The 24234-nt window shown below is 54.4% G+C and overlaps 1 protein-coding gene across 1 annotated transcript in view; it reads right to left on the reverse strand.

The window, feature by feature from the left end:
- Positions 1–1523: 1523 nt before the first annotated feature.
- Rbpms2 (RNA binding protein, mRNA processing factor 2) overlaps positions 1524–24234 on the reverse strand; it is a 24480-nt gene continuing 1769 nt past the window's right edge. Inside the window, exons 2-8 of the mRNA XM_010641294.3 lie at positions 8927–9004; positions 8461–8499; positions 7616–7678; positions 7180–7330; positions 6665–6810; positions 2698–2767; positions 1524–2495 (exon numbers count right to left, since the gene is read on the reverse strand). Of these exons, the coding sequence (XP_010639596.2) occupies positions 2705–2767; positions 6665–6810; positions 7180–7330; positions 7616–7678; positions 8461–8499; positions 8927–9004 (540 nt within the window). The 3' untranslated portion in view covers positions 1524–2495; positions 2698–2704. The remainder of the gene's footprint in view (positions 2496–2697; positions 2768–6664; positions 6811–7179; positions 7331–7615; positions 7679–8460; positions 8500–8926; positions 9005–24234) is intronic.

Here is a 24234-nt window from a genome sequence, read left to right on the forward strand (position 1 = left end):
GCAGCCTGTCACAGGCTGGAGATGTTACATTCCTGAAAACCGCTGGCCAGCAGCAGTACCCCAGAAAGGCACCGCTGGGGCAAGGGGCAGTATCACCATGGCAGGGAAGATGGGGCACCAGGCAGCAGGTTCGTGTTTGTGTGTGTGAGCGTTCATGTGATGTGTGTGTGTGTGTGTGTGTGTGTGTGTGTGTGTGTGTGTCAGGGACACAGACATTGCGCAGAGGGCCTCCTTCTGCCTCAGAACTTTCAGTGCTCCTGGGAAGGGACCCTGACCCAAAGAACCCTAGTGGCCCCCAGTGCCCAGGTCCCTGCCATCAGAGATCAGGATGATGTCCCTCAGGAAGAAGTGCTTCCTGGAGACAGCAGGTGACAGCAGCCAAGGAGCCCTTCCAACTGTGGGAGGTGGGTCAGATTCCGTCCCTTCCTGGCTGTGCTGGGCCTTCCTGTGGGGCCCAGCCGCCTGCCTCTGTCCATTCTCCTCCTCTATCTGCTCGGGAGGCATGACGCGGCCCCTGGGACGCCCAGGCGTGGGGCCTTTGAATTATGGAGCAGCTTTCCTGCCCATCTCAGAAGGACCCAGGCTGAATAATTCACCACCTGGGAAGCCCCAGTGGTTCCCACACAGAAGTAGGTCAGGCATGCTCAGCCCTGGGAGTCAGCAGGCAGGAGGCCCGGATGGCTTGGCCAGTGCCCTGCTGGTCCAAATAGTGCAGCAAGGTGAGGGTGCGGGGCAGGGACGGTGTCACTCCTCCCAGAGCCACCTCTGCTCCTCAAACACCCTACCTGGCACCCAGGCTTCCCCTCCTCACCACCAACCTGGGCCAGCAGCTGCCAACACACCCGTTTAGGCCCAAGCCACCAAGATGCTAGTGAGGCAGCTGACTGGTCCCCGCATCCCAGGCACAGGCAGGGTGCAGGTGGAGGTGGTACAGGTGGCTCCCGGATGGATGTGGAAGGGAAAAGCAAATAGTAAAACCATCAGGTCAGTGCTGTGGCCCTGCTTGGATGAGGAAACCCAGACTACAGACTGCATAACAGGCATCCTCACTGCTGCTTGGGCAGCCCAGGATCTCAGTACTGCCCGGGTCTCGGGACCTGTGTATCCTGGGAGAGGTCCCTTCCAGGCCTTGGGTGTAGCCCACGGTCACAGGGTGGACACAGGGCCACTCCTTCTCCAAGCTCCATCCCAGCGCTGCCAGGGGCCTGGGGAGACCACAGGCTGTGAAGAGCACAGGTCCCACAGGAATCCAGGTCGTGACCTTCACAACTGCACCATCAGGAGGGGCTCAGACCTGACCGGGCCTCACAAAGCCACATCCTCCCAGGACAGGATGTCAGCCATGAAGATGGGAGGGGCACCTGAGCCCGAGGTCCTACCCCCAACCCTGATCCCACCCCCACCCCCACCCCAGCGCCAGCTTCCTGGCAGCCGCACCAGCCCACAGCGCCCACAGCATCCCAAGGGAGGTAAAAGCAGAGGTTACAGAGCAGTCACTTTCGAGTTTTTTATTTCATATTTTCATATATTATCCAGTTTCACATTTTCACAGGATCAGCAAGTACAACAGCCACCTTGTCCCCCATGTCTGAAATGGCAAGACAGTTGTGGCCACAACTAAAGGTAAAGCACGGTATGCTCACAACACAAAAAATTGCACGGACTTTTCCTTCATTTTCCTTAAACCACGCCTGACACAGGGTTCCCTGCTGAAGAACGGAAACCGCCTCCTCTTCATTGCTCAAACTAAACATAAAATGTATCTGACAGGGCGAACAAGGTCTCTTTAATAATTAATGGAACACACATGAAAAATCCTTTATGATGCATAAATATTTTGTTACACAGGGTACAAAAATACTTTCCACGTTTTGGCTGAATTTGAGGTTTGAAAAGAGTGAGGAGCGCAGGGGTGGGGTGCACTGTGGAGAGGTGACCAGAGTGGGCAGAGGGGGCCACTGGGCCTTGGGTTGAAAGGAAAGGTGACACTGGCCAGCTGCTGGGTGGGGCCTGTACAGCCTGAAGTGTGGGCGCTGCAGGCGCCAGGCCTCCCAGAAGTGGGACGGGTAGGGGTGGGGTGTGGCAGGAGGGACCAGGCACCGGGATGGCCAAGCATGCCAGGACCCAATGCTATGGCGACGGCGTGAACTGTACATTCATATACACAGGCTGAAGTGTCTTCATTCGTGCCAGAAAACATGCAAAATTGAACACCTTTCCCTGTGGAGCAGCTATAGAAGCAAATGAGGGCTAGAGGTCAGGCCTGGCTGGGCCCCAAATCCTCCCGGGAGGCCCTGGGTGAGGGTTTTGGGATAGCACAATACTGAGGAAGAGGAGGGAAGGGACACTGGACACTGTCCGCTGGGCCACAGCTGCAAGATTCACAGTCTTTGGAGGGAGCAAGAGCTCTGCACGGGCCTCGGGGGTGGCGGGAACTTGGGGCCCTATACTGGCCCCACCACACGGTCCCAGCATCAGCTCCCTGGTGACAAGACCTGGAGGGGCGAGAGAGGTGGCCATGAGCAGAGCCAGGGACAGGAGCTGCCTGCCTTCCTTTGTGGGGCTAGCAGGGTCCCAGAGTGAGGAGAAGGGAGAGTCACACCGGGTAACCCTTGGGCCCAGCAGAGGGAGGCCTCCAGGCCTGCAGGAAGCCAGCATCTCGACACCTGCTGTCCCGGCCCCGGGGCCAGCACTTACTGCAGCGCTAGCAGAACTGGCGGTATTTCCATCCCTGCTGGGCAGCGTCAGAGGACGGGAACCAGCGCATCTGCAAGAGAAGCCAGCGTCAGGAGCCAGGTGACTGGGCTGTCACTGACTGAGGGCTGGCACCGCTGCACGGACCAGTTTCACCATCCAAAAAATAGGAAGCTTCACCTGCCCCAGCGCCTCCAGACAAGAGGCCACCCAGACACTTTGGACTGCACTAGGCCCAAGCCACAGCCAGGGGACTCAGCAGCCAGGCGCACTGCTGCCAACAATCTGCTTTTCCCTCTTTGCTCAGAGAGTGACAAAGGACGGACATCAGTAGAAGGAACCTAATAAAACCATGCTCTTCTTGAGTCTCAGCGTCCTCACCCAGCTACAGAAAGAGCCAGCATGATTCTTCAGAAGCCGGGCAGGAGACCCAGCTGATGCTTCTGTTTCCTCCTTTCTCTCCAAATCAGCGCAGCCACCAGTGTGCCCTCAGATGGGCCTGGCAGCCTCGCCCTTACCAGTACCTGGCAGCACTTGCCAGAGAAGTGTCAAGGAAATGACCACCAGGCCAAGGGGTGCAGGGCACTTCAGATTGCAGTGGGGACTTAGGAAGAGAGGGAGGTCCGGGCCACCAGACCCTCCCCAGTCACTCGCTTGGCTGCCTGTGACCCAGCTCTCGGGGGAGCAGAGAGCACACCGAGCAGTACAAGGCCTCTGGGCCGATGGGAGCTTCCCAAGAGCTCCTGTGGCACAGCACCGAGCCAACACACCCTTCCCAGGAGCGCGGCAGGAAGGCAGAGGCCCGGCACTTGTCCCTGCACACCAGCTCCACAGCTGGACAGGCCAGGCCACCTCACCCACGCCAGGACTTCCCTGGGGCTCTGAGTACGGGGCACTGCTGTCACCAGGCCACCAGGACCACCTTCACTGGCCCCCACACCACACAGAAGGAGCCTCTGGAGGGACAACCATGCCAGGGAAACTTCTCTTGGCTCTCACGGCTTCCTCAGGCAGTCACCTGGCATCCGCTCCACACGAGCAGGACACACGAGGAGTCAGCAGCACCGCCACCGAGAAGATGGTGAGTCAGTCTGCCTCATGGGCTGCCTCGGTGAACCCTGCACCCAGCAGAAACAGTGCGGCAAGGCTATGAGCCCCTCTGGCAGACTTGTGAGGGACAGGGCTGTGCAGCTGGGAGAGGCTCAGGCAGCTCCCCAGAGCAGCAACATCCCCCGAAGCTGGAGTGAGGCAGGTGACCACAGGCTCCATTTACAGGTTGGGGAGAGCAGGACCACTGACAGGATGAGATGTGAGGCCTCGGGAAGCAGCCTGGTTCCTTCCCAGCTTGCCTCCTCCGATCTCAAAGCAGATCAGGAGACCTCAGCTCAGAAATGGGGCTTGCATGGTACGGACCCTGCAGTCAGGTCCTCCCAGGGACTCCAATTGTCCCTGGAATAGTGGGGGATCCTGAGGGGCCACCCCACAGGCTGCTTCAGAACAAGGAGAGAGGATGCGGCCTCAGCTCCCTCTCACATCTCAGACTGTCGGAGAAGATACCAAGTGAGGGCTGGGGATTCATTCAGCTCAGTGGTTCTGCCGCCTGTCTCGCAAGCGCAGATCCTGAGTTCAATCCATGGTACCAAAAACAAAACAAAACAAAACAAAACAAAAGATACCAACAAGTGAGCAAAGGAAGGAATCTACATGGGAAATCCGAGGAGCGGTTCAACACTGGGCCTCACTCATCAGAAAGTCGGAACTAATGCTTAACAGAGGCTTGCAAGCCCGCACCGGACCTTGTCCTGGAATGGTCAGAAGGACTCAGATGGGTGTGGGGAAAGTGCTGATCTACCTTACTGACAGGCTGTCCTGAGACAGAGTTCAAAAAAGATTAACTAACTACACAGTCTTTTTTTTTTTTTTGCAGTTCTGGGGCATCTCAGCAAGGTCTCTACCACTGAGCTACCCCCTTGCACAAACAGTAACTGTGACGAAAGACCTGCATCTATGGATTTCCTTACACCACTGCTCCTAGCGGCCTTCCAAATCTAAGGACTGAAAGTAGGAGAAAGGAACAGGGTAGGCCAATGTGGCAGGGGCTGCCTGCCCAAGTGCAGACCTGTAAGAACTTCACCAAATGCTTACGAACCCCTGCGCAGTTGATGCCCAGTTTCACAGAGGCGCCAGGGAAGGGGGTTATGTAACCTCGGGCCCTTGGTAAGCAGTAGAATCTATTTCACAGAGGAAAGCCACACTGAACAACCCCCACTTTCTCAATGGAAATGAAAAAAAAATCCCACCTGTGAGGAGTTGTCCCTTTCCAGGCCACCAGCTCTACCCATCCTCGCCACCCACGCCTTTCGTGTGCCTCACCCCATGAGGGGACAGCTTCTCGTACGAGGGCTGGAGCTGAGCCAGCTGACCAAGGCCGAGCAGAGGAACCAACTCCAGGGCCGCTGCAGGTCCCGGGAGGCCCTGCTCAGGCTGGTCTGCGGCCGGGGTGGACGAGGGGTGTGGGTGCCCATCCCCGCCTGAGCAGCTCCTTCCCTTCCCTCAGTCACCTCCCTGCCCTCGGTGTTTCTACTGCTCCTCTGGGTTCAGCACCACCTGCTTAGAACAACAGTGCCCACTTCCCTTATTCAGATGGTCCAGCCTCCATCTCCAGGCAGTGCTGACGAAGGGTGGGAGGGGTGTGGGAACTCAGACGTGGGAAGGAAAATGCTTTCTGACACCGGCCTCACAGCCACGTTTACGATTAGGGAAATGGTGTCCCACCAATTTAAAGAGCAACGACAGCACTGGTCATTAGTCTGCCTCCCAAAAAATGCCGCTGTCCTTTGGGGGCAGTCTTCACTTCCTCCCAGTGGCCAGGGGACAGAAATTCAGGCACCACAAGGACTCCAGTCCCAAAGAGATAATAAGCATCACAGCAGAAGCAGCCCCCAGTGCTTTCTCCGTACCGACAATCACCCTGACCCAGCCAGTAGGTCCCATCCCAGTCATTTGAGGAGGAAGAAGGGCAGGGATACCATGAGGGCACACAGCCCTGTGGCATGGAGCCCAGGGAGGAACAGTGTGCTACTCCCAGCCAGACCTGACAAACCCACTGTCCTTGGCTCCCCGCCTGTCACAGGCCAGTATCTCAGGGGACCAGGCACAACCCCTCCCTGACCTGCCCAGCACTCATTTCAGTCGAGTGCTGGGGCCCAGGGTGACCATCCCGAAGCTCCCTGGTGGCAGAGCTGTCCCACACAGACCGTGGACCTGTCCGGCTCAGACCTGTGGCACTGGCTTCTCTGCCCTCCCTTAAGACTTCACACCTTGCCTGCAAGTCACAAAGCCCCTCCAAGTGCCCAGGTGCGAACCCACACTGAGCTCCTCTTCATGCATAGCCTGCCTTGCTGAGCCAGTTCACTTATGATGCTCCTGATGGTCACTTGGCCGCCCCCAACCCTCCTGACACTGCCCCTGTGAAGGGCCAGCACTGTGGCAGCACAGGGTCCCACACAGCATGCAGCAGAGCCCTCTGCCCTGCCTGAGTGGCGGCTGCCTCGTTCCTCCCTATGCTGTGGACTGAGTCCAGGCTTCACAGTAACAGGGTGAACACCTGAAAGTTCCCAGGACCCTGAGGGTCCCCACGCTGACACCCAACTCTTCCACACCCGAGGCAGGGGCCCGATTCTCATCTTCCAGATGAGCAGAACTCAATGCACAGACATCACAAACACATGTGAAGTTCACAAAGAAAGGAAGAGACAGAGTCAGGTGACCGGCCCCAGAGACAGGCCTGGCTTGGGGGAGTCATGGTCCTGTCATCATAGGTGGAGGAGCAAGCAGGGCCTCTCGGTGCCCAGAGTGCTCTGGCAGCTGGCATCCTCTGGATGAGCTCTCTGCTCACCTTCATTAGATCCAGAGCCCCAGGAGCAGGAACACACAGCTCCCCACGGCACAGCAGCCGTGCGGGGCTTACCTGAGCATGCAGGGTGGCAGCCGCAGTGGCAGCCGGGTAGGTGAATGCAGCGTGAGAGATGGCTGGGGTCAGCTCCGTGCTGTACAGAGGGTAAGGGGTCCAGGCCTCCGGGGATGCAGGGATTAGAGCAGCCCCCATCAGGTCATCTGTCATGGGATACAACAGTCTCTGTCATCAGTACGCTGGCCTCCCCTACTAGCCCCTTCCAAACCGAACAGGACCCAGCACCAGAGTCAAATTGGACTCCACTACCCACCCTGCAGAGGACCCCAGACCAGGGAAGGAGGCCATGTGGACACGGCACCCTACTTCATTCAAGAGGCCGGGAGACAGGTCTCAGCCTCTCTCATGTAAGAAAAATCAGAGAAGGTGACACGGAAGCCAGGCAGCCATGCAGCATAAAAAGGAAGCCACAGTCTAGAAGACAGGCAGTTACAGGCACAAGGAGCTCCTGAAAGGGCACCAGGAGGACCAAGCCCCTCAACAAGGAGTCTGAGGCTTGGAGCACCACTCACAGGGATCCCGCGTGATGAAATGTGCTCCCAGGGCCGGGTGAATGCTGCTAGGATTTGGTGTTGCCATCAGCTTGCTCTTGGCCATCTTGGTGTTGGCTTTAGCAAATTCTAGCCTCAAGGTCTGTGGGTTCTCAGGATCAAAGCGAATACCCTGTGAAAGCCCCACAATGTCTGTCAACTGTAGCAGACACCCCAGAAACCGGCTCGCTGCGGACTTGTGCATGCCACAGGGGAGCAGCAGCGAGCAGGGGACACTGCTCAGACGGACATGGTGACATGTGTCACCAACGGGCCAGCAAGGACTGCCCTGCGACGGCTGGGAATTAAAGCCCATCTGTAGCCCCTTTTCTTGGGCATGGAGTGGGAGGAGGAGAAGGGTCCGCAGAGGACAGACGGGGACACTTATTGTTGAGAGACCAATTCTCCGCCTACTCACGTTCAGTGCGTTCTTGGCTGCTTCTGCACCTGCCCGGCTATCAAAGATCACAAAACCAACAGGCTAGTAGGAGAAAGAAAGAACACCCTGGCATCTCTCCCGGCACCTGTCCCCCTCAAACTAAAAAGACCAAGGCTGAGGCTGTAGCTTGGGGCAGAGCACTCGCCTAGCATACATGAAGCCTTGGGTTCCTTCTTGAACACCCCAAAGGGGGGACAAAAAAGGCCTGTCACCTAATTGGAGACAGTATCAGTCCCACTGACGAGAAGGGCTCATGCACTGAAGTACAGGGTGCACAGCCCCACGGCCCAGCTTCCATCGGAGGCTAGCAGACACTGGGGAACGAGGCCAGCAGAGCTGTTTCATGGTCTTAAATGCTGTGCTTTCACAAGTCCTTTTATTTTTTTATGTTTTTGGTTTTTCGAGACAAGCTTTCACACTACGTTTCTAGACCGGTCCTGAACTCACTGATGTCCTCAAACTCACTCAGTGACCCTACCTTACCTCCCACATGTGCCACCACGCCTGGCTTGAGAAGCCCTTTAAAACGTGTGCAGAAAACTTCTCCACCTTCATTTGGCCAACAATCAGGGCAGGCCCTGGAAGACCCTAGAAGGCTCAGGACCCAGCCTCCTACATCAAGGGCCGGCGAGTGGTTCCCCAAATCACCAGAGCCAGACAGAGGACCTGGAGCTGACAAGCCCAGCTAGCTGGTAAAGAGGCAAGGCACAGAGGGTGCTCTTTTGTCATTCTAGGACAGACAGGGACAGCACTGCCACAGGCCTCAGTCCAAGCTCAGCCACTGGTCTGGACAGGGAGGGAGACAAACCCCGGGGAGCAGTTACCTGTCTCGAGGTGAGCTTGATGAGGGACCCTTCGTATCCCTGCAGAGAGAAGTGGCTGGTCAGGAGCCCTGTACCCCACAGCCTCCCTCCCCAATGCTGCTCATACCCATCTCCCCCCAAGGTCACCCACACTGACCTCCACCATGCGTGTCCTGAGTCACACAGTCCAGCACACGGGTGGCAGTCACCACACCACACATTATCTCGCATGTGCTCGACTAACTTGTACTCCAGGAACACAGACCCTATCTCCTATGTTTTCTCATCTGCAAATGGAAAAGGCTACACTGACCCTCGAGTGGTCCTGATATGGCAAAGTCTACTCAGGTTCCTTATTTACAGATGAGGAAACAGGCTCCGAAGAGCTAAGGGAATATTGCATGGGCAGACCCAGCCCGGAACCACCAGCTTCCTGTCTCCTTCATACCTGCTGCTTCTCCCAAGCCCAGCTCTGCCTTGAACTCACCTTGAACGGCCGGAAAAGCAGGTACAGCTCTCTGGGCTTGATGTCCATAGGGAGGCCACTGACAAACAGCGTCCGTACCTGGGAACAGAGATGGCAGTGGTGAGGAAAGATGGACAGCGAGGGTGGAGATGGTAGCTCTTCCTTCAGGTGGGAAACCAGACCTCTTCTAGGGATTGCTGGCTGACAGGCAAGGAGAAAGAATCCTGTTTGTCACCCCTCAAAAAAATGCACTCCTGTCATGTAAAGGTACAAGATCCCAGTAATGAATGTATGTAACTGCACTGTATACCTAGAATGTACCAATAAACTAAAAAAAAAACAAAACAAAACAAAACAAAAAAACCACACACACACACACACTAAAATGTCATGTTTTCTCAGAAGATGCTCTCTGGGTGAGAGGCTACTTGGTCTGGGAAGAGGCAAAGATGTACATGCAACATAAGACCCCCTGCCACCCCAACAACAGGCCCCAGCACTTCCGTCTTTCTCTTATTTTTCCCCTTGACTTAGGCTCTTAATTGGCAGGGAACGTGTTAGAATCTTGCCTCTATATCCAGCTCTTTGCACAGGGCTGAAACTACAAATTTACTAAATATGCGAATGGATAAGTCCTCAGACGTGGAACAATTCTGGTGGGTTCTAAAGGATAAGTAGGATTGTGCCAACTTCAAAAGAGGCAAATAACGCTGTATAAGCCTTACACTCCCTGGGGTTACAGGTCGGTGGCAAAGCCAGGTTTAAAGACCAGGTATCAGCTAAACCTGACCTCGTGAGTGGCAGGTAGGCCCCTGAGTGAGTTGGTAGAACTATTTACCCAACTTCCTGATGCTATTTAAATGTTGCTGGCACCTGGTGCTAAACTAGCAAGCCCTGATCAGCCTGCCACAGTCACCCAGTGACCAGGGAGGGGAGTTTCCAGTTTAGATCCGGAGAAAACACATCTCAAATCTGGCTTCCTGAATAATGAAAAGTCGGAATGGCAGGGAGGCCTCCTCGACAAGCTCAACCTGTTTTGAGCTAACTCCCATGGTGCTAACATAAGCATGGGTCTTCTCAACAGCCCACTGTTGATTCAGAAAAAGCTCAAGCGGTCACCCTGCCTCAAGGCCATCCTCAAAAGCACTCAGCTGCCCCAAAGTGGGCCCCAACCCCTTCTTCCTAGGGATGGCCCCACACACCTAGGCTAAGCCTCACTTTGATCAGGGACCTGGAACAATATGGCAGTCACACCCAACACACACACACCCACACCCACCCACCCAGCAGGGCAAGGAGTAAAGGAAACAGCCCCATGGCTGCTGGTTCCTATGTCACCACCCCGCCCACAGCAGAGTGACTCCCAGCCAAGGCAAGGACAAACATCTTCCCTCACGTGGGTCTTTGGCAAGCACTCCTGGCAAGGTCACTAGCCACTTAGGACGTGTCCCCCTCCCATCTGGCTATGCCCTTTCCCTGCCAGCTGTGCCACTTACTGGCCCCCACTCCCACGGGGGAGGCTCGAGGCACCTGGAGCTCCCTGCTGGTTCCTGACCCCAGATCACAGCCAACCTCCACACCCCAGCCCCTCCTAGCCCCTCCGCCCTCTGATGTCAGGGCTGGAAAGTGACTGGCCAAGGTCGCCTGTTCTCCTCAGCCAGATGACACCTGCCTCTTGAGTACCAGGAGGGCTGGGGTTGGGGAGCCCCTGAGCTCCTTGCTTTGTGCACAGTGTCCCCCAGAAAGGCGCACTGAGAGCACATGGCACCTGCTGGGTGGACTTGACCAATTGTCACTGTCCTCCTCCTATCCCTCCCCAGGATGGTGGGACACTGTGGGCAAGGGCCCAGAACAGTTCTTCTCTGCCTCAGTTCTCCCAGGGGTCACCCAGCTCACCCAGGCTAATTTTAAATCCCCCCTCAATGTCTCCTCCCTGGCCAGACCTCCCCAGGGACCCCTTAAATAACAAGTTCTCTGCACAGAGCTTCCAGGACTGATCCAGCTAAGATGCCTGTTCCCAACCCTCCCTCTAGGCCATGTGGTCCTGCTCCTGTGATTTCCATCTTTTAGGTTTGAACATCCCCCAAAGGCCACCTTACAGCACCTGTTCTGTCCCTGGCTCCTCTGGGGAAGCAAGGCAGTCACACACACTGTACAAGTAGCCAAGCCTGGGAGAGGCTAAGTCATGCCAGTCTGACCTGAATGCTCTCCCTTGGATCTTTATTTTATACTGACATTTGAACTCAGAACCTTGCACTTGCCAGGCAGAAATGGCACCACTAAGCTAAATCCCTGGCCCCTCTCCTTGGTTCTTACTTGATTCTGGCCATTCCAACCAATGACATACACCCACCCCCTTCTAGACAGGGAAAATGAGGCCCAGAAAATCTTGTTGTCAGGGGCACACCACTTAGTTCACCAAGGAGTGTAGCCAAATGGGCTCTGCTGATGGAATTACCAGCAATCCGCCTAGCAGCCTCATTGGCCCCAAGGCTGGGTGAAGGTGAGTCCCACAGATTCAGGCCCCTCCCGTAGCACTTGTTTCAGATGACAGCAAAGCTGGCAAGATGAGGGCAGAAGAACTATAAACCAGGTGAGGTAACCGCGAGCTCACAGCTGCTCAGCACCAGGCCAGCGGGATGAGGTGCCAGAACCCCCAACCCCACCCAGCTCCAGCTGGGCAGCCGTGCTGCGCCCCCCTCCATGTGGAAGGGCACCTCCAGTCCCTTGAGTTCCCAACTCCCCTTTTCTGCCCTTGAAGCCCAGAAGTGGCCTGGAGCACCCATATATGTGGCTCCCCCAGACTGCACTCACCCCTACCCTGACCACACAAACACAAAGCCCAGGGCAGGAGCCAGGCCTCACGGCTTCCTGTCTTCCTGTCTTCCCTCGCGTGCTGTAAACCCAACGTGGCTGGGGCGGCCTGGTTCCCTCTTCACTTGCACAGCCAGACACCTGAGCCACACCTCACTCCACACGGTGGCTCTGAAGTTCACAGGACACCTGATCCCTCCCGTGATCACAGACCAGCACAGACCTCACGCTATGAGGCTGTCAGAGCAGCTGCATGGCGGCCAGCACTGTCTGCAGCAGGGAAAGTGGGTGAGACAGCCTTGGCTGGCCACTGCATTCTTCAGTTTTCCTCTTCCCAAGGGAGAGAGCTCCAGCTTAAAGGCACCTTGGAGATCACCTAGTTCAACACCCTCCTTCCATGGATGAGGGGAAACTGAGGCTCAGAATAGGGCATCAACACAACCAATAATGGCAGTTAGGACCCTTCAGGACATGCAGTTGCTCCTCCAAGGCCCAACTAAATAGTGTTGTGCCGCAGGCCAGCACAGCCCCCTCCACAGCACTTCCTGGTGCCAGGCTCAGGGTGACCAGGCCTGCCACCCAGAGGGAGGCTGGATGCCAACCTAGACGACTCAGGTGCCAATAGCTGGTGAAGGCCACAATGGAAAAGTGACCAAAGAACTCACGTCCTACCTATTCCACAAGCTTATTTTAGAGAAATCAGTACCAAAGAAATGGTCTAAAACCACACTTGCAATAGAGGATTACAAACTGAAACCCAGCCTGAGAAACTATTGACTTAATTAAAGAGACCCCGTTTCAACCTAAAAATTAAAAAAAGCTCAGTGTGAAGGCCCAGGTGTTTAAATACCCAGCGCCAACAAGAGAAGTTTCAAGTGTCTGAGAAAAGTGTAAGCGGCAATCAGCAAGCCCTGGAAACCACTCAGCTCCATACACACCCCTTCTGCAGAAGCATCCGTACCTCCAGGACTGTGTCTCCCTGCTCTCCTGAAAGGCACAGGCAACCACAGCCCCTTTCGAAGGGTCACCACTAGTCCATGCAGGAGCTGGCAGGGCCAGGAGCTGGTGGAGGGAGACTCTCAGAACCGTCTGGCATGTAATCCTCAATGAGGACTCGGGAGAGGACCCTGGCCGGAGCGTGTCCCACAAAGGACAGGACAGAGGCAGCTGTGCAGCCTCTGACACCTGGCTCTGCCCACGGGCTCTGTCCGCTAGAGTCCCTAGGAGCAGGTAGTGGACAGGTACACACCACAGGTTGCCACTTGCCGGCCCCTGCCCCAGGGTGTGTGTGCATGTGTGTATGATCCCAGTCCCATTCCTGGTGAAGGGGTACAGGGGAGATCAGCCCCTGAGTGTCAGAGTAAGCAGCAGCCCTTATTCTAGCCCTTTTCTCAAAAGCCTGGGTGGGGAAACTGTCCCTCCAAGTAAAAAGGAGTTTGGTTTTTCCTGGTGCTAGAATCCAACTCAAGATCAAGACCTCATGCATACATGCAGTCTACTGCTGAGCTATACCTCCAACACCAAGAACAGGTTTAAAAGGAGCTTCTCTTCTGGGAGGCTGAGGCAGGAGAATCTCAACTTCGAGTCCTGCCTGGGGAACTTAGGCAGGCTCTGCCTCAAAATAATACTAAAATGGGTGGAGAACATAGCTCAGTGCAAAGGCCTTGAGTTCAACCCTTGGTACAGCAATTAATTAATGAATTAATTAAAAGGAGACAAGGAACTCAGGTCTCCCCTGGCCACCCATCTGCTTCCTTTATTAAGGGGTCAGCTCCCAGGATGAAGGGGCCACATACAGGCTCTCTTGTTCCACCAAAGCCTCTGGAGGCCAGAAAAGGACCTCTGCAAGCCCGCCCACACCTGTGTTAGAGTTCTTCCTTTGGTCCAACTCACATTTGCTTAGTGTCAGAAAGGATCAAGCACACTTTCAGGAACAAAGTGTCTTTTACTTTTCTTGTTGCTGAGACAAAATATCTGACACTCAAAGTGAAAGGATAAAAGGTTTATTTTGGCTCACAGTTTATAGAGGTTTCAGTCCATAGCCAGCTGGCTCCACGGCAGGGTGGCATGGCAGAGGGGCATCGCAGAGGAGAAACAGTTCATGGCAGGCAGAAGGCAGCAAAAGCAAGTGACAAGTGAGAAATGCCTTCTTCCTATCCCTTACTCATTTTTTTTTTTTTTCCTTTGGGTGGAGGGGATTGAACTCAGGACCTTGTGCTTGCAAGGCAGGAGGTAGAACCACTGAGCTAAATCCCCGGTGCTCTGTCCCTTATTCTTATCTAGGCCACCTACACTTAGGGCAGGCAGATAGCACTCACATCCTGGGTAGGCAGCCTAAATCCTAACCAGAACTACACCAAACCAATCAGCGGATTGATTTAGTACAACCCTGATCCCAGCATCACATACTCCAGATCCAGTCACTCTCAACAGCCCTGCCTATGGAGCGCATGAGGCTTTGGGGGAACATCCAGACACAAGTCATAACAAGGTGTACCTGACCCCCAAGGAATCAGACTAACAGTTTAAATCCAGACTTAAGTGGAACAGGCTTCCAGGAAGGACAGTGCCCTGTGCCCCCCGGGGAACAGACTTGTCATTCAGCTGCCCCTGAGCAAGGCCAGAACCTGGCCCTGAGGGAGGTAGAGGGTGGGAGCCACCAGAAAGCAGCCCAGCACTCTCTGAGAAGTGACCAGGATGTGGGTTCAGCTGTGGGGCTCCTGCCTGGCCTCCCTCCCACACCTGGGCAGAAGTGAGGAGCCCAGCGGCTCACCAGGCCAGTGTCCCCTGCAAGGGAGAGACAGATTCACAAGGAGGGCGCCGACTCGCATGGCTATAAGAGGACCTCCACACTCGTGTTATCATACTCAGCCTCTCACTTCTGGTGGCTCAGGCTCAGAGGTCGTCTCTACAACCACCAGTTCTTACCAGCCACAGAAAGAGCCCATGCTGTTTTCAAAATCAGCCATCTGCCTGTAATCCCAGCATTCTGGGAAGGCTGAGGCAGGGGGATCGTTTAGTGCAAACACAGCCTGGGTGATTTACTGTGACCCTGCTTCAAAATTTTAAAAATTTTAAAAAGGGCTGGGGTGTAGCTCAGTGTGAAGATCTGGGTTCATTTCCCAGCATCCATGAACATGAGACCCTTTTACCCTCTGGCTCTGAAGGACAACTACAGTCAGTTCAAACTCCCAGCCTGAAAGGTCAAGACAGGACCCTGGGGTCAAGCACACCACAAAACAGACCTTTCTCCACTATGGAGGCGGAGGCTGAGGCTGAGGTGTGAGAACACTGGGGCTAGGGCTACTCTGCACTCACAGAAACTCACTACGCCTAACAGTCTCAGCTTGAGACTGGCTGACTAGGCCCTGCTGTGAATCCCTGCAGAGGTGGGTTGCAGGGGTTGGGGTGGGGAGTGGGGTGTAAGACCACCAGGAAAGCTTGATTCTGGGCAACAGGTTTCCTACAAGGAGATCAAAATCTTTTTTTTGGTGTGTGTGGGGGGGAGCTAGATAGCAGTGACCCAGGGGCTTGCCCAAGCTATGCAAGTGCTTTACCCTACCACAAGCTATAACCTCAGTTGCCTGCCACCCAACTTTCTGTGGTACTGGGGATCCAACCCAGGGCCTCATGCTGGCTAGGTAAGTGCTCTACCCCAGGCAGTCCCAGCCCTTAAAAAAAAAATTATTTGGAGGCAAAGTCTCTCTCAAAGGCCCAAGGTGGCCCCAAACTTGTGGCCCTCCTGCCTTGGCCTCCCAAGTAGCTGGAATTACAATCACCACTAAATCTAGCTTTACAATGAGTTTTGAAAACATATTTTCAGCAGCCATCCTTGAACATTTCTCTAGGTTCGGATCCAATCAGAAAAGGGAAAATGGCTTCACCTGTCCACATTTGTCTACACCATCAAATATCGCATCCCTGCCTGCCAGCTGGCCCACTGGCTGCCGGAGTGAGCTGGCCTAGTCATCCGGATGGAGAACTCTGCTAAGGGGATGGGCTGCGTGCGGAGGAGAATCCAAACAGGGACAAAAGGCCTCTCACAAGCCCTTCCCACATCCTTCCCTTCCCCAGCCCTCAGCGGTAGGACACTGGAGCTGGGAGAATCCTTAGTTCAGAGGAGGAAGCCAGAGCACAGTGAGCTGCCCAGGGCCCCCAGTGCCCTGCTCCTAAGTCAGTGCCCTTTCTCAGGCTTGGATCTCACCCCCAGGGCACAGCCCTTGGGAACCCAAGAACAGGTACCCTCCTGGGACCAGGCGAACATGGGCCAAAGGCCTGGTCCCTCAGATGCTGTTGTCATGAAGCAAGCTGCGTGTAAGGACAGATTCCCAGGCTATTGCCTGGCACTGAGGGTCCAAAGCCTCATGCTCTACTGATTGCAGCGCCCCCCACAGGGTTACACAAGAGTTCAGAGGTTTCCTGACAGAAAGGTGCCACACATGGATCTGAGCCAGCCGGGAGGGAAAGAGACCCTCAAGACAAAGGACTCAGGCTCTGCTGGACTCAAGCTCTGCATCTGGCTCAGAAGTCCCAGCCCTGGCACCAACCATTGTAGGTGGCTATGTGCCCTTCTTTCCTTGGCTTCGGCTACAAGTGCAGGCTCAGCCATGTGTGGTGGCCCTTTCCTATAATCCCAGCACTCTGGAAGGCTGAGGCAGGAGGGTTGCAAGTTTGAGCCCAGCTGGGATAACTCAGGGCCCTCCCTCCTGAGGCCCTGTATCAATCAATCACTCAGTGGACGGGGGGCTGGGGATATAGCTCTTGGCAAAGGCCTTAGGTTCAATCTCTAGTTCCACAAAAACAAAGAGCAGGGTCAACTGGCCTTAGGGTCCTTCACACACTGTTTTGAAGACACAGGAGATTTTTAGGGGAGGCAGGAGAGGCAGATCCCATCTCGGGGTGAGACTCAGACCCCATCCTCCTGTGGTGAGAGCTACTCTGCTCCCTTCTCCCCACGGGAGCAGGCAAAGGAAGTAAAGAGGGGATGGAGAAGCAGCAACAGGAGAGAAGGTGGGGGAAGGGGGTCCGCCAGGCAGAAACTCCAGGCACTCAGGCAGGGTGGGGGTTGGTCTGCCTGGGTCCCCCTCATCCTCCTGAGGGAGAGACAGCCTCCAAGCGGGGCCACTTGACGCCAGGAGGATGGAATGTGGCGACAGGGCCTCAGACCCAGGACTTATAAGGTGCTGAGTGAGGACACAGGGAGACGCAAAGCCAGGGATGTGGGCCCCAGCGCTCTGGGACACGCTTCTCTCGGAGAGATGGAGCTCACCAGGGCCACCACAACCAGACCTAGTGAGAGCCTCAGGCTGGGGTCAGCCCTAGCATTCTGCCTATCCCAGAACGCCTGCAGGGAGACACTCGGCACCATGGCCTGGCTGTGAGGCCCGGCTCTGGGCCCTGCTGTGTAGGCCCAACAGTCCTTTTGATGTAACAGGCAGAACGGGTAATGGTTCACTTGCAGGTGAGGAAATGTGCTCTGGGATCAGAAGTAGAGCTGGGGTAGGGCCAAGCTGCTGAGAGCATGGAGCCCTCTGCCTAGGGCCTGCCACCACAGAACAGCACTGTGTATGGGGACGGGTGTGGACCAAGTTCTCTAAAGGAGGTGACAGGGATGAGCACACATCAAGCACCAAGCAGGAAGGCTCTGCAACTCACTCTCCTCCAACCCCCCTCGCCAAGAGCACACGGCTTCATGTCCTGGGAACACACAAGGTCAAAGCCTATCCTGTGCATGGACCTGCACCTCATGTAGAGATCTGACTGTGGGCCATTGCTCTGTAGATGCCTGCAGGGCAGGCTAGGGCCTGCTCTCTGGGGGATCCAGACACAGCCCCATCCCAGAGGCCTCTAACACAGGTCTATCTCTTGCCCGTGTGCCCAGTGAGGTCTAATGCCACACACCTGCCATGTGCCAGCCCAGAGGTGAGACTAGATCCACAGCACTGGGCCACCACACTGCCCCTGACTGGCAGAGGCTGATGTGATAAGGGCGAGAAGGTGTTTCGGTTCAGGGGTGGAAGCTGCCTCTGGGACCTGCATTCTGGTCACAAATACATTAGGATCCTTGCATCCCAAGCTCCACCTGTATGGAGCAGGGAACTAGGGTCTGGTGTGTGGCTCAGTGGCAGAGAGATTTCCCAGCCCAGGCAAGGGCTTGGCTTGATCAGAAGGTAGAGCGTGCACAGCAAAAAGGTTCTCGGAAGTGATCTCAGAGCCAAGTGTAGTGGAGGTGCACACCTGTGATCCCAGCCTGGACGACTTAGCAAGACCCTGCCTCAGAAATAAAGACTAAAAGCTGAGGATGTAGCTCCGTGTGAAGGCCCTGCGTTCAATCCTCAGTACCAAAAGAAAAAGTCCCAGGTCCTTTCCTGTATCCTTTCCTAACTCTCTTCTTGCCTTACCCACAATGACATCAGGCGACTTGTTGACATCAGGAGCCAGGGGTCATCAGGGCATGTGCGGCCCATGGCCTGGGCAAAACCATCCCCTCCCAGCCCCAGTGAACTCCAGAGAGGCCCTGGGCATTTGAGGGACTCCCTAGGGGACTCTCCTGCCACCAGCCTTGCCTCTGCACATCTGCGAGGTAACCCTGACCCTCAAATCGAAGGTGGATGCAGGAAGACGCAGAGCAGGGAGGCCCCTGTGACCAGTTCCCCAAGTATAGGGGGCAGGCTCTGCCCCAGTCTCAGGGTTGTGTCAGGGGATGAGGAGCTGGCATGGCCCTTATGAGTGGAGGCAAGTGGCATGCAGATGGTGCCAGCATCCTGTGCTGTTTCCCGGGGAGCCTTGGGACAGAAGCTTGACCCTGGAGGCAGCAGGAGGGACTTGGCCTGCTACTCTCAGCACCCAAAGTCCAGGTCCTGCTCCTGTTTACAGGGCTCATCAGTCTCACCTTGGTTTTTTTTTTTTTTTTTTTTTTTTTTGGCAGTACTGCAGATTGAACCTTAGGCTTTCGCACTGTGCTACATCACTAACCCTTTTTAATTTTCAGACAGAGGCTTGCTAAGTTGCCCCAGTGAGACTCAAATTCAAATCTTCCTCCCTCAGCCTCCCAAAGCTCCGATATTACTGGCATGTGCCCAGCTGAATGGTATGCAGAAGCTGGCTCTCCAGGCAAACAAGCCAGGCTGCCCACAAGTAGGGAAGGAGACCAAGACCCAAGAAAAGGGTCACCAAGGTGACGGCGACATGCAGTCAGTCCTTCGAAATCAAGCACTTTCCTTCCCTTTCCTTCTCTTCCATCCTTCCTTTTGCAGTGCCGGGGATTGAACCTAAGGCCCTTGCAGTCAGCATATACTCCCAGCCCTTTTTAAAATTTTTATATTTTGAGACAGGGTCTAAATTGGCTGGGTTTTGGCTTAACTTGGGATTCTCCTGCCTCAGCCTCCCAGAGCACTAAGATTACAGTACAGGGTTGTGCCACCATGCATGGCTGGCTCCATTTTTTTAGTTCTGTATTTTGTTTTGTTTTGTTGGTACTGGGGATCAAACTCAGGTCCTTGGGCTTGCAAGGCAGGCAGCCGAACCACTGAGCTAAAAGCCCGGGCTTCTTAGTTCTGTATTTTGTGAGAGGGTCTCATTAAAATCGAGAAGTACCACTTCTTTGGTTAAGATGCCCAAAGTAGCTTGAGGGAGGGCATGGGATAAAATAAAATAAAATTTATTTTAAAAAATAGATGCCTGAAGTATCTGGGAACACTGGCACCCACCGTAATCCACCGATTCAGAAAGTTGATGCAGGGCTGTGGATTTAGCTCAGTGGTTCTGCCACTAGGCACAAGGTCCTGAGTTCGATCCCCCATACCAAAAAAAAAAAAAAAAAAAAAAAAAAAAAAAAATGCTGAGGCCAGAGGACCACACACTCAAGGTCAGCTTGGACAACTTTGGGAGACTGTCTCTCAAAATAAAAAGTGCCAGGGCTAGGGATTTAGCTCAGTGGTGCCGCCACCTGCCTCAATGCCTGGAACCAAAATAAAGTGGGGGGCAGTGGCAGCTCAGTAGTAGACAACTTGCTTGAAATTCATGAGACCCTGGGTTCATCTCCCGTAAGTGACAGCAGGGGCAGAATGTGTGGCAGCAGGACAGATGCCCTGTGGAGAACTTACAACTCCTGGCTTCCAGCATGCAGGCTCAGGCTGCTACCAGCCCCCAGGAAGCCTCCAGAGTCAGACTCTGGTACCCAGAGACCAGCCCTCAAAAACTCAGATTACACACACCTTTTCCGCTGCTTCCCCATCTCAGGGGACCCAAATATAAGGGAGAACAGCAGGTGTGCGATGTTGCTCACACATGGGGGGTATGGTACTCTCCCCTTCATAGCTCCATCAAACTTATTTAAGCACTCTGGTCTGTTTCCTCATCTATGAAATTCTGATAATAACGTAAGCTCTTTGCGGTGCTGTCCTGCAGGATAACTGTGTTCAGGAAGATGCCCAGTGCAAACAGTACCCAGGGAGTAACAACCATCAGCGCAGCCCTGGGGAGGGGAGCCAGCATTCTGCTCCATCCACCTGCCTAGCCTTCCTTCCCTTCCCTCGTATGCAAAAAGAGTGGACACAGCAGCAAGGTGGCCCAAGTTCTTCCACTGATGTCAGAAAAGGGAGGTTCCCCAGTCACACACAGGTCCGATTCCTCTACTTGTGCCCAGGCAGACCCGACCCTGTCCTCTCCTACACCACAGAGGCTGACTCTGTCCTCTCCGTGGTGCCTGCCACCTCCCAGCACCCTTCTAGGGACTGGCAGGCAGTGACCTTCGAGCAAACTACAGATCCCTTAGCTACCATGAGCTCCTGCTGTCTCTAACCTACCATTAAGTGGGCATAAAACTTCTGTACCTCTTAAAAACTTACACCATCACTCCCAGTGCTGGCCATGGTAGTGCACACTTATAATCTGGTACTAGGGAGACTGGGGCAGGAAGACCCTAAATCCAAGGCCAGCATGGACTTTGCAATGAGACCCTGTCTTAAACCAAACCTGGGGCCGGGGATTTAGCTCAGCGGTTCCGCCATCTGCCTGATCCTCGGTACCAAAAGAAAAGAAAAAAAACAAATCCAACTTATACTGCCTCAATCTAAGCATTCAAATATCAGCCCCCAAAGGTGCTCCCTAATTAAAAATTACTGTAAGGGGTAGTAGTTTAGAAGTAGAGCAACTGCCTAGCATTCTTAAGGTTCAGTCCCCAGCACAAGAGGGGAGGGGAAGAGAGGGGAAAGTGGGCTGGGAATGTGCCTATAATCCTAGCACTGGGGAAGCTGAGGAAGGAGAATCACTGAGCACTCAAGGCCAGCCTGAACTACATAATGAGATTTCCTCAAAAAAAATTAAACAAGACAGACAGACAGAAAGAGGGAGGAGGAAAGAAAAGACAACCAGGATCTCCAAACTCATCACACCTCAATAAAGTTTTATGGGGCGGGGGGGGGGGCTGAGGCTTGTGCTTGCTAGGAAAACACTCTGCTGACCCACACATTTCAATCCTCGTTAAAGCAGTGTTTGTGGTCAGGGATTTAGCTCAGTGGTTCTGCCACCTGCCTCACAAGCACAAGGTCCTGAATTCGATCTCTGGCACCAAAAGGTAAAAAAGATAAAGTAGTGTTTGTGCTTTTCGTTATTATTATTGCTTTAGTTTTTGTTTGTATTAGGGTTTTGTTTTGGGGGGTTTTTTGGTACCGAGGAATGATCCCAGGCACTTCACAATATTACATTCCCAGGTCATTTTTAATTTTTTATTTTGAGACAAGAGTCTCACAAAGTCCATAAAGTTACCCAAACTGAGCTCAAACTTGTGATCCTCCTGCCTCAGCCTCCCATAACTCTAAGATACTTAGGGCAGGGTTGGATTCCAAGTTTAAAGCCAGCCTGGGCAATTTAATTGAGACCTTGTCTCAAAATAAAAACAAAGGAAGGGAGGGGACCGCAGACAGAGTTTAGCACTAGAGCACTTGCCTAGCATGCACAGGCCCTGGGTTCGGTGCCCAGTACTACCAGACGTGTTACTTTGTATTCTGAAAGTTAAGATCTCTACTGTAAAAATAAAAATATTTGCCCCCTCTCCTGAGACTACAGGAGAAGCCCTCCACGGACACGGAAAACCCCTAGGACACAATACCCTGGGCCTGGGGCTCCGGCATAGCAGGGCAAGACCCACCTGCAAGGTGACACACAGTCCTAGGAAAAGGGCCACTCTGCTCCTTAGTTCTTCCCTGCTGCCCTAAACTTTCAGTGGGCATCAAAGCTTTTAACACATCTCCTCCCCAAATGTCAGGAAAAGGCCCCCTTTCCCCTAACCTGGCAACTCAGCCTCTTCAAAAGGTGGTCTTCCCTTCCTTGGGCCCCACGGTTACCCAAATAGCCAGCAAGCTTCACACAGGACACGCCTGCTTCTTGCCCCCCCCCAAGGTCCAACACCCTCCTGCTCACATACATCTCAGGGGCACCAAGCTTCCATGTGCTGACCCTACCAGCACACCATCACCTCTGGCTGGCAAGTCCTCCCAGCCTGCAAACTTTTCAATTCAGTCCCTAAACCCGGGTCCAGAAAAGGGACAAAATGCTTAGGATATGGATGAAGCCCCACAGGCAAATGCTGAGGACACAGAAATTTTAGGAAGCGGGGGTTTTTGTTTTGTTTTGTTTTAATGGCACCAGGGTTGGAACTTCAAGACCTTGTGCTTGCCAGGCAGGCAGGCAGCACCACTGCGCTAAATCCCTGGCCCTTAGGAAGCAGTTTTAGACAAGCTTTCCGCATTGATAGCTCCCAGAACCCTAAAAAACACTCCTGTACCCAGCTATCCACACCTTTAGGCCTAGGGACTGACGGTGGCACTAGGGTCATTGGCTCTCTAGGCTTGCTCTAGCACCATCTCTAATAGTCTCAGGAAGGCCCAGTCTGGGCACAGCACCAGGACTGGCGTATTCTTTCTCTTAGGGATCCCAGGACTGAGAGCCTAGGGGGCACCCAAACCAAAAAGGAGACCAGTTCCAACCCAACCCCCTTAAATAAAGTACAGCACCAAAGAGCTCAGAGGCTGAGAAGGGACCTGACCTTGCTCTTCCCAGACCAGAGCAGCCACTGGACCCCAGATCTGAGAGCCTTAGTTCTAGATTCCTGCTAAATGCCAGTGCACCCCCATACGCCCACCCTTCTCAACTACCACAGTGCTACAGCCACCTCAGTCCCCAAGAAGAACAGCAGGGACTCAACTTTCCAGGGTCCTGTTCTCTCTCACAGAAAACCAGTAAGAAAAAGTAGCAGGTCCAGGCATGGCGGTGCACACCTGCAATCTCATCCCATTTCATCTTCGAGAGGCTGAGGCAGGAGGATCAAAAGTATGAGGTTAGCCTGGGAAACCTAGTGTGACCCTGTGTCAAAAATTTAAAAAATTAAAAATGGGCTGGGAATGTAGCTCAGTGTGAAGGCCCTAGGTTCAATCCCCAGTACTGAGAATAAAAAGGTTCTAAAAAAATTTTTTAAAGGATAGGGATGTAGCTCAAAGATAGGGTTCCAGCCTCAGTACCACCAAAAAAGAAAAAAAAAAAAAAATCCACCAAAAAAAAAAAAAAAAAAAAAAAAAAAGGCTAAAAACCTCAAGACTTTAGCCGGACCACAAGGTTATCTCCCCTCCCAGAGCTGTGGGTCCGAGGGTCAGCCCCAGGCTTTCGAGCACCAGGAAGTCACAGCTAAAGCCAACTCTTTATATGCACAATTAGGGTCCTGTTTCCACTTCTCCCCTATCTTAGCCCACAGGGGAGGAGGAAGGGCAAGCCCAGACCCAAACACACCAGTCACACACACACACACTCCTCCAATTCTCAGGGGAGTTGGATTGGAGGGCCAGTTCCCTAAAACACCAAAGCTTGGAGAAATCGACGGAGCTCACTTTGTCCAAAACCCCCCACCACACCAGAGCCTCGAACTCAGGCCCGCCCTCTGAGCCAAGAGCTGTATACACTCTTCCTTTCCCCCGCCTAAAATCAAGGCTCTGAAGACACCAGCATTGTGGGCTGGGGTGGCCAGAGGCCTCTCCACGGCCAAGGCTGCTGGGAACTGGCAGTGTACAGCCCAGCAGTGGGTGCCCCGCCATTCTGCACCAACCCCGCGGCACAACGGGGGTAACGACACCAACCCCCCACCTAGGGCTCAGCGGTTTCTCCCCCAAACCAAGGGAAGGGCGCTCGAGTCGGATAAGTGGGCCATGGTTTCCTGGACAGGGGCTGGAAGGGTCTCTCGGCCCAGCAGTGACACGGCAGAGGCCCTCGGTAGAAGCGGATAGGGCTGGCCCCTTCCCACCGCCGTCCTCCCGTGCTGATAGCTTCGAGGCTTTTCTCCTCCCGCCACCCCAACCCACCCCACATCCTCCTCACCACCCCAGTAGCCGACCAGCTGCTGGTGGCTCCTAGCAGCCCTATCGCACTCCCTCCCGCACATGGTCGGTGGGCAGGACAAGGTTCCCCCTCCTTGTAGGGGTCCCAGCCCAAGTCCCGCCCTGGCAACCAGGAGAAGACCCGGCAGC

This window comes from Fukomys damarensis, unplaced genomic scaffold (genome assembly GCF_012274545.1).
Source record: "Fukomys damarensis isolate Sample0158 unplaced genomic scaffold, DMR_v1.0_HiC HiC_scaffold_25, whole genome shotgun sequence".
Taxonomy (NCBI): domain Eukaryota; kingdom Metazoa; phylum Chordata; class Mammalia; order Rodentia; family Bathyergidae; genus Fukomys; species Fukomys damarensis.